Source organism: Lipotes vexillifer, unplaced genomic scaffold (assembly GCF_000442215.2).
Source record: "Lipotes vexillifer unplaced genomic scaffold, Lipotes_vexillifer_v1.1 scaffold655, whole genome shotgun sequence".
NCBI lineage: Eukaryota > Metazoa > Chordata > Mammalia > Artiodactyla > Lipotidae > Lipotes > Lipotes vexillifer.
Genome location: NW_006788208.1, coordinates 1649621 through 1659902, shown reverse-complemented (window position 1 = coordinate 1659902; position 10282 = coordinate 1649621). Strand labels below are relative to the sequence as shown.

At 38.7% G+C, this 10282-nt stretch overlaps 1 protein-coding gene across 2 annotated transcripts in view; it reads right to left on the bottom strand.

Annotated features, from left to right (window-relative positions):
- The window catches only part of FGF14 (fibroblast growth factor 14), a 638070-nt gene that overhangs the window by 172511 nt on the left and 455277 nt on the right, over positions 1-10282 (bottom strand). Inside the window, exon 1 of one of the 2 annotated variants that reach the window (XM_007461524.1) lies at positions 9892-10084. The exons of the other annotated variant lie outside the window; for it this stretch is intronic. Coding sequence (XP_007461586.1) covers positions 9892-10084 — 193 coding nt within the window. Of the gene's footprint in view, positions 1-9891; positions 10085-10282 lie in introns of those variants that run through there. 2 annotated transcript variants of the gene reach the window in all.

The following is a 10282-nucleotide window of genomic DNA, read 5'->3' as shown; positions in this document are numbered from 1 at the left end:
CCCTACAGTCTCCTTTAATGTGTCAGGCATGAAGCCTAGACAGATCATTCTGTATTGCATAGATTTTGTCCAATCTCTGCATCCCTCCATTCAAGTCCAACCCCACCCCCAGAGAGAAGGTCTTCTCTACGGCAGGTGTGTTCAGTCTTCTCTACGGCAAGGTTGGCCTCAGCATGAAAACAGCAGTGATCTCATTTGCTGGAAGGAGGATGAGGTAATTACTGAACAATCGAAGCCACAGAAATGATTAAGGTGCTGGTGGCATTTACTTATGCAGAAACATTAATAGAGTTAAACAATTGTAAGCTGGCCAAATGGTAAGGAGGATAAAAAGCCGTGAACAAATATTTAAAGGGCATAATGTAACTCAGGCTAGGCAGGAATTATTTACAGAAATTTAAAGAGCTACAATGAGGCATGTGGTAGAATAAAAAGACATCAGGCAATGAGATTCTGACTATTTTCAAGACCCTTTCAAAATGGAGAGAATTGTTGGATTCTGGAGAAAACAATTGTCCATCAAACATTCAAGATCTCCCTGTGAAAAGATAACATATTCATGTAGTAGCCACTGAACCCAGTAGTTACATATCCCCCTGGAGAAACTAACAAGAAGAGATAATAGAACTCTGTCTATGAAAGTATTCCTAAACTCTAATTGCCAAAACTTCACCATTTCCCATACCTTAGATGTCCTCTGTCACTCTAACAGGATATTTAAAAAAATCAAAAATGCAAATGTAGAAAGTTACCTTAACTTTGTCACCAGAGCTAATAATTATGTATCTATTTTTAATAGAGAGATACACAAGAGAACATATTAGCATTACTTGAAATGAAATATTATCAGTGAAAACATCCCACATACAGAAAATAAATTTTGTTAAATAGCCCTCTTACATTTAGGACTGTTTCTTTCTGTACAGTGCTTGAATGTGAGTGATGTTGAGTGATTTTAGTTTGCCAATTATTATTGACTATGCTAGCAATGAAAGAGTTTGAAAAAAGAGTGATTACGTAGTTACAAACCTATATTTGACAATAAAGACAAAAATTTTAAAAACTAACGAACTCTTAGAAAGATCATTCAAATTCTTCTCTATATTTTGTAGAGGCAAGTCACTCAGGCCCAATACAAATGCATGTGATGAAAAGGATCTTCTCCCAAGTAGGAAAACACCACTGCCTTCTAGCGGTACCTGAGGACCAACTGAGTACCTACAGTGTCTGGCAGGCCATCACGGGGCATGATGGCAATAGTTAACCCATTAACATATTTAGAAATCCAAATATGCCATAGCTATGAAAAGATCACATGAATGGCTTTAGTGGTGTAAACGGCATGTTAAAAGTATTTTGATGCTAACTTTACCCACATTATAGTGAAAAATACAAATTTATTGTGTCAGTTGAATTCCAAATGCTGTACCAGTAGGATAAGGACTGAGAAGAAACCCTTGGATTTGGCCACTTGCAGGTCCTTGGTGACCTTGACAAGAGCAGCTTATTGGTGGGGACAGAAACCTGATTAGAAAGGGTTCAAGACAGGGTGGGAGGAGGGAAACTGGAGATTTCTTTTTCAAGAAGTTTTGCCAATAAAAGATAATTGGTTTAATAACAAGAGAGGAATGCATAATCAAGAGGAGATTAACTTTTAAGATGAGCTATATTACGGCAGATTTAGATGCTTATGAGAATAATACAGCAGGATATAGAAATTATATGATGCAGAAGAGAAAGGGAAATATTGGCTTGATGTCCCTGAGTGGGGGAAACGATCTGTTCCTCAATTTGTAGAGGTCTTGACCTTAAATAGGAGCACTAAGAGTTCATTCCCAAGTCCAGCAGGGAAAAGGGGAAAGTGGATAGAGCTGCAGATAGGTTTGTAAAAGCAGTTGTGGAGTATATGAAAATTTATTTTTGATAATTTCTGTTTTCTCAGAAAAATAGAAGAACATAGTTGACAGTGGGGATGGGGGAGGAGGTATAGATGTCTGAAGATAAATAAGAAATATAATCTATTTAAGCGGAAATAGATTTAAAAAAAATGTACCAAGGGCCCACTTGATGTTACTGACTATGGATTTAAAGTAGAACCAATCCATGCATACGTGTGTTTTTCTTCAGGCAAAATCAGCTGTGTAGGTGGAGGCACAAAGTAGGTGGGCAGTTGGATTAACCAGTTAGTTTTACCACGTAAGCAAAGTAAGAAGAAAAGAAGAGTCAGATAAGCCAATAAAATATCTAAATAACACATAACTAGATTTGTAAGCCTGCCCCAGAAATAAACATTCATCCATGTGCAATCTCTATAAAGCACATAATACAATTTAAAAACAACTTAGCCTTGACTACATTACATTTTTCTGGTATTGGTATTAAGAATAAGATCTAAGAACTCATTAGAAAAGGACTGTGAACCAATGTGTTAACTCAAAAGCAGCATAAAAATACATTATCTAGATTTCTAACCATCTACAATTTTTATGATTGATTTGTGACTCCAAAACCTTGTTGGTTTGCTTCAGTTTATCATGTACAATAAAGCCAATAAGGAATGTAACAACAAGGCCTCCTAACAGAAATAAGAAATGTTGAAAATATATAATCTAAGAAAATTAATGAAAAATTAATGAAAGACCTATCATGAAAGTCACTACATGCTCATGAAAGCCCTCCAAATTAATCCTTTTCAGAATTTCAGGTCAATGCTGCAATTCATTAGGAAGATAACATCAAACATGTGTCACTTCCAAACACTTGTTGGAAAACCAAAGCTACATTCCTATGTCAAAAATGGCTTGGTAAAATACAGCATTTATTTATTTACTGTCTCTTTCCCCAAATCCCACAAATAAGGGTCTAATTCCAGGCAAACTCTCCTACACCCTCAATTTTAAAGAGTAAATAACACATTATTACATGCATCCAATCAACAGATATATATGGTGAGCATCTACTATGTGCCTTGAAATAATGTGTCTTCCATTAATGTTGATGTCATGAAGAATTGAGAGTGTAAAGTAGTGAGAAGAATAGAGGACTGAAGGACCAATTTGCTCTTGAATTACGGTTTTATCACTCGCTACGTGTAAATCTTTTGGCAAAACTCAAATTTTTTGAGCATTAGTTTCCTTTGCTATGAAATGGTGATGAATCTCAACTAATTGAAGTAATGAAATAAAATATGTGGCAATTGAGAATTGGCACTGGTTAAGAGTAGGGACCCTGGAGTCAGCCTGGAACCTGGCTTTTAAAACCAGCTCCACTCTTTAATGTTATGTAAACTTGGACAATTTACTCATTCTTTTCTTTGGTTTTTAGATACCTTATTTATAAAATGGATAGATGGGGAATATTTCAGTGTATCATCAATTAATGCATAATGTAGCGTACCTACTACATAAGCTTGTTGTGAGGATGAAACAGAGCTCAAGGGCACAGTGCCTGAGTCAGTTATAGCCGTTGCCATGTGCACACCGATCTCAACTGCCACTCTATGCCGCTGTTACTTGTAAATCCTGAGAAATACAGGATTTTTCATTCATTCAGTAAATGCTGTGAAGTGTTAGATATATGCCAGGCAGGGGTGAGACATTATTGACTTTTAAGTGGCTGTCCCCCATCATCATACCATATGGGTCCCTATTAAACCTGATACCAAAGACCTATAAAAGCACAGGGTGAAACGCATATTCCACAAAAAATATTTCACACAATACAGCTTTATGAAAATAACCTTTTCTTTCCTGAATGACAAAGTGGTAACTATCATAAAATGGTTTTTATAAAAGGTGGCTAGATTCCTACTACCATGCCCTACTGCTAGCCTTTACCCCCAAGAAACAGTGAATGGTGATATATTCATTATTAGATAAAACTACTAAATTATAGTAATTTCTTGAAATGAATGCTGGAATCATTATAGATAAAATTATTAAATTAGTTTTCTGTTCATGTCAACACAGTGCAGTTGACTTTAAATTGCATCAACCCCCCTAAAATGGTCTCTTATATGTTTGAGTTTACCATTATGTTTTTGTTTTTTGTTTTTTGTTTTGTTTTGTTTTTAGCCCTTGAGCGCCAAAATGACAATATTTAAAACATCATACACAATTTGTATTATCTAAATATCACAGCCCTTTGTGGCTAAAATTTCTCACCATTTGGAGAGAAATTAATATACAGTTTACCTAGAAAGAAACCTAGATTTTGGAACTAAGTGATAAATCAGATTGAAAAATACTTCATCTACCTTTTCCCTTTCCATTTCTGCCATTATTTTAAAACTAAGTAAATAAAATTTAGAAGATATCATTTTACGTTGAAGAGAGGGGAGGTTTCTGTCTATTTTAAGATAATTTTCTTATAGTAACATTATATAGACTAAAGTTATTAACAAACAGAATTTGGCAGGTAAATGTAGAAGAGATGTACTAATAATTATACTAATTTGAAATATAAAGTGAAATCTGTAACTGACAACAGTAACCTAGTGGGGGGTTTGAGAGGAATTGCTGCTTCCGAAATCTTATATAAAGAAAGGTCAAAGGATTTCTTCACCAGTTAATAGTACTGACCATTTTCTCAATATATGTATACTCATCTCAATCAATGAATCTAACTTAACCCAACGCAAACCATCTTACTTAACCTTACTTGCATCTTACCTGACCTACTATGCTATCTTACACTTTCCATATCCACCACTTAATTTATTGCACCATAGTGGTATTATCCTTTTTCAGAAGCCTATAGCGAATGCAGGATGTTTGAAATCATAACCATTAAGCCACAGAAAAAATATATAAGGAAGCAAGGTCAATGCTTTTAAAAAAAATCTTTAAAATTGTTTTATGTACCAAGTCAGTAATATGCCCATAATATCTCTTACTTAGAAACCCTACATTTGACAAAATAGCCCTTGTTTAAAAAAATGAGACAGTTCAGATTAGAAAAACTGTAATTTTGCCTTGCCTTAATAAACCTAACAAATAATAAAACTCTGATTATCAAAAAGTTAGCAACAGGTATTTCAAAAGATAGGTAGGAAGACTCCCACAGACATCTCCCTAAAAAAGTAAAAAAAAAATACACTTCTGAAAAGAAAAGGAAGATGATCTTTTGGGAGAAAAATAGTCTCTTGTTTTATTTTGACCTAAAGAGCCCAAATAAGCAGGCGGTCTTTGCATTTTCAATGGTGATGGCTCAGAAGCAGTAGCACAAGAATGGTGGACTTTCGATAACTCTTGGCTGTTGATTATTTTCTGAGGGTGAGCATGGCTTTCCTTAAATAGTACCTTGTAAGAAGGAAGACCACTTCTCTTTTATTAGGATAGCTGATGAGTTTCATTATCACCGAGGAACAAAATAAATATATATAGGCATATGTATATATTTCTGCCTTTTATACAAAAGAGTACGTTGAAAACAATTTTTACGTAGCTCATTTTTCAGTCCTTGTTTCTTATGACATCTGTAATTTATTTTAAGTAAATGTGTCAGTAAGAAACCCACAAAACTATTGAGTAAACATACATGACACATGATACCATGGCTCCTATGACAGTAGCCAAAAAAAAAAATAGATTTCAAAACACAATTGCATTAGCCATACCAAAGATTTTGAAAGGTTATTATCCTATAAAAATGAAAGATCTTGTTTGGTTTAAAAGCTAATAACAAAAATGCAAAACTTTTAGGATAAAATGTTCATATACGTCATTGCACATAGGTTCTATTTCAGTTTTCTTTTTTTCTTGTTGAGATTCCAAATAATAAAACTGTTTGCAAATTTTTGGTTTCCTTGTACGTTCTTATTTCTTTAGCTAAATTAACAGATATTCTAAGTATCTATTTTCATACATTAAGCCTTAGAGTGAGGTTGGTTATATTCTTGCATTCTTGAGAGTAACTCACAAATATGTAGTCACATTCCAATCCCTGAAAAAAGGGATAGATTATATTGTGTATGTTTAGGGAAAGTAAAAAAGATATAACATTTTGAAAAGTATATTTACTTCTAGAATGGTCTAGTTAGAGCACTGTGGTTCAAAGACACTTTTTCAGCTTTGGAGATGTTGACATTCCTTATTTCACTTCAATCTGAGGGCAGTGACAAGTACCCAGGGCATGGCAGACACTGTCAAGATTTGAGAGCCTATGAGTGCAGAGAACAGAGACGCTGCTCCCAACTACAGTCTACTGAATATGTGTGCAAATTAACTATTATTGGGCATAAACAACAATCATGAGGTATAAAATGGAGAATTATTTTTACTTCTCAATGAGGGAAGACTTCTCAGAGGAGTTGGTACTTTTTTTCAAGCTTCAAGCAATGGGGATAATTTCAACAGGTGAAGAGAGAAGAAAGAAGAATCTATGCACGGAGTGAAGCACAAACAAAAGCACAGGGATTTGAAACCATGTGGTTGAATTTTGTGGGGGTTTTTGGTTTTGTTTTTTAAAGACCAAGTATTTTATTTTATATTTTAAAGATTTTTTTCTGATGTGGACCATTTTTAAAGTCTTTATTGAATTTGTTACAATATTGCTTCTGTTTTATGTTTTGGTTTTTTGGCTGCGAGGCATGTGGGATCTTAGCTCCCCCACCACGGATCGAACCCGCACCCCCTGCATTGGAAGGCGAAGTCTTAACTATTGGACTGCCAGGGAAGTCCCTGGTTGAACTTTGAATGATGTTTGGAGTCTAAGGAGTTAGAGGAAGAGTAGAGGAAGATGAATCTGGAAAGGTAAGATAAGATGATGCTCACCACGACCACTAAGCCATCTTGCAAATTTCTGTCCTTTACAGATACAAAAGCCATCCTTTTATGGGGGTAGGAGGTGGTCAGAGTTGGGGGGTAAGGTTTGACCAAAAGGGATAAATAAATATGTCATACTCTTTATATTAAATTACTACTTAAAGGAGGATTAAAAAGAAAAAAATCCCTACATTTAAGAAATGTATACTACCCTTTCCCAAAAGACAAAATATCGAGCTATTCCTTATTTTGTTGGCAAACATGTCAAATATATTTGTATTTTCTTGTCAAAATGCAAACTGCAGACAACACAGACATAATATAAAATGACAGTGTACTTAAAGTTTCTACACCTCCCTTGCTTCTCCCAACAGGCTAAGGTTATTCCCACCTCAGGGGCTTCACACACATTGTTCTTCAAACCTCTGCATCCTTCTCAGACGTCAGCATTCAACCTGTAGCTCTTGGTGTGGCCCACCCTGCCTACTTGATCTAATTAGGTCCCTCTCCCTACCCACCCTCACCCCGCCCCCCCTGTGGTTCTCTACCTCAGCCCTCTATGTGCTTTTTAGGACTTTGACTTTTGTAATTCATATTAACTTGTTCCTTGCCATATGCAGTGACTTTCTACCCCATGTCTGTAAGCTCCATGATGGAGGGAGATTCGTCTGTTCTTTTCAACACTCCACATATAATACCTGGAACAGGACCTGACATATTACAAAGATTCAATAACTATTTGTCAAATTAATAATTTTCAAATACAAAGATATATGGAATTGTCATACCTAAAAGTTATATCTTTAAATTAACAAATCAGACTTTTAAAATTTCCTGGGTTCAGTTCTTATGCAAAGAGTGAGTATAGGAGGAAAAGGAAAATATGCTTATGCTTAAAAAATGTTTCCTAAAAGAATATTTAATTAAATAATAAAATAATTATGTATAGTTATATTTAATAATATATTGTAAAATCATGTAATTATATATCAATATATGATTTACATAACATAGTTTTAGTATTTCTTTGGCTTAAATTAATAATTAATTCCTTTCTGATACTCAAGGGATATATCTATATTTTTCTTCACTAAAGAATATATTTCTTGATATATAAGATATATAAGAAGGATAAAAGGAAAGGTTTTGATGAAATTTCCTTCTGGCTTATCTTCTTTTCCATTCTCCCACCAAAAATAAGGTAGCAGAAGTGACTTCAAATATATCACTGCAAACTCATGAATGTCAAGAGAACAGTCAGGGTTGCAAATGTTGAAACAGACTATCAGAGAGCTCAGAGGCCTTTCTTTATCTGATAAAAAGTTAAAATTCATCCCCATCTTAAAATTCACAAGTGTAAAGTAAACCTTCCTCCATCACCCAATATGACACAGAACATTTATTGTTCATATTTATAAAATAATCTACTGGTTTATATTTAAATAATATGCACTAAGTTTTAATCATCATTTCTATTAAACAGTCCTATCCAGAAGAAAATATGTTTCTTTACTTCAAATAGATGGCAACACTGGAGCTCTACCTGGTGAAAACTGTGCTCTAAAAGATAATCAGATGAAATTAGGGGAGAAGCAAATATGTTAAGTCATGATAATGTGACCCTCCATGGGTCAACGATGCTTAAAACAGTTGAGTTGGTCTTATAATACCAAGGTTTGCTGGATCATCCTCTAGGCTAAAGTGTAAAATTAAAGTCCATTTTTCTTAATAGCTTCTGCACTGGTCTGAAAATACTGTTCCCGGTCTTCATCATGAAGTTCCTTCTTTTATAGCTATATAATTTATCTACCTTAAAAATGCCATTCTGATTTTCCTCAGATGTTTCCCTTCTAAGCTAGATTCTAAGAGCAAGTAACTCCAATTTCTAACTGTGACAATGAGCGATTAAAAAAACAATTCTAGTCTTTGTTTAAAGAAGCATTGAAACTTTCGGTCGTAAATCTGCAATTGTGTGGGACACACACACACACACACACACACACACACATACACACATTCACATAGATACACACGTACAGCATATGCTTCTCTCACACATCTTTGGAACAACAGGGAACTTAAAATAAATACAGCTGGGCACCAGGAATACAATGTACTGGGAAAACATATACTCCTATTAACGTAAATATATTCTTCAGTGTTTCCTGCCGGGCCCACTTAGTAATGAAAAGCAAGCAACCCCCATTTCTCCCACAAAACACCCCACATGCTCTCCAAACAACCACCCCTAGCAACTGGATGTGGAGAGGAACGGAAAGGAACAAAAGGCGCTGGGCTCCAGCTCAGGAGTTAGTCGCCTTCTCATACCCTGGCATTTTAAAGGCAGCAACAGAAGGTCATGCTGGGCACTAGCTATCTCTCGAAAAATATGTATAGTAAGGCAGCTATTAGAGTCATCCGTATGTAGTAACTGCTTCTTTGGCCTCACGTAATTCGCGAGTCCTTGAATCGAAACTACCACGTAGAAGGGACGTCTGCCAAACCCCCCATGGGGACTCGTTCTCCGCCCTCTGCGCCCCTCTCCTCATCCCAAGATGCGACCCAAGGGCTTCAGAGTGACCCGTGCTGCCCGCGAAGCAGCCTTCCAGTAAATCTCTTGAACTGGCTCTCAGCTCCAACACACCCTCGGCTCGCTTCTCTTACCCCAGCCCCTGTTGAGCGCAAGGCGGGGACCAGCCCCTCCGCCAAGGTCCGGGAGCCGAAGGGGCTCCAGGAGACCCGGGAAGCCAGACCCAGAAATTCCCGGCATCTCCAACCGGGCTGCAAGCAGCCGGCGCGACCCCGAGGGGAGCCAAGACCCTCAGGGCGGAAAGAGGTTTTCCCTGGGAGCCGGCCCGCGTCGGACTCGGAGGGCGAGAGGCAGCGGCGGGAACGGGCCAACCTGCCGGCGCCTGGCGGCTTGAGTTTTCAGTGGCTACAGGTTGCCTGGGAGCAGATGCCCGGCTCCCGAGGGCGGCAGGCGCTCGGAGCGCTCGGGAGCGAGACTTGTGTTGGGGGAGGGGGGGGTGAGAGACGGAGGGAGGCAGGGGAGCCCGAAAAGGCCCCACGCTGGCTGGGACAGGGGAGAGATCCGAGGGCGCGCCTCCCAACCGGGACCCGCACAGACCTTGGCGCCGCAACCTGCGCTTCTTGCGGCCGAAGATGCGCACTTTGGAGAAGATGTCCACCAGGTTGCCGTTGCAGAGCCCGCGGTTCCTGCTGGGACTGCTCCGCCTCCTGCCGGCGGACGGCCGGTCCCAGTGCTGCTCCCGCGCCTGCCGCTTCTGGCGGATCAAGCCGCTGGCGATGGCCGCGGCCATGGTGGCCCCGGGACCGGGTCCGGAGGAGGGCGGGGCCGAGGGGAGGGAGCTGGGGACAGAGAGCGGGAAGGGCCGGCGAGGAGGGCAGGCCGGAGGGGCCGGGGCCGGGGGCTGGGAGCGCTCAGTCCCGCCTGGGACCCATCGCCCTGTCCGCGGAGCGCGGGGCCGGGCCCGCAAATGCGCCCGGGGCGCGGCGGG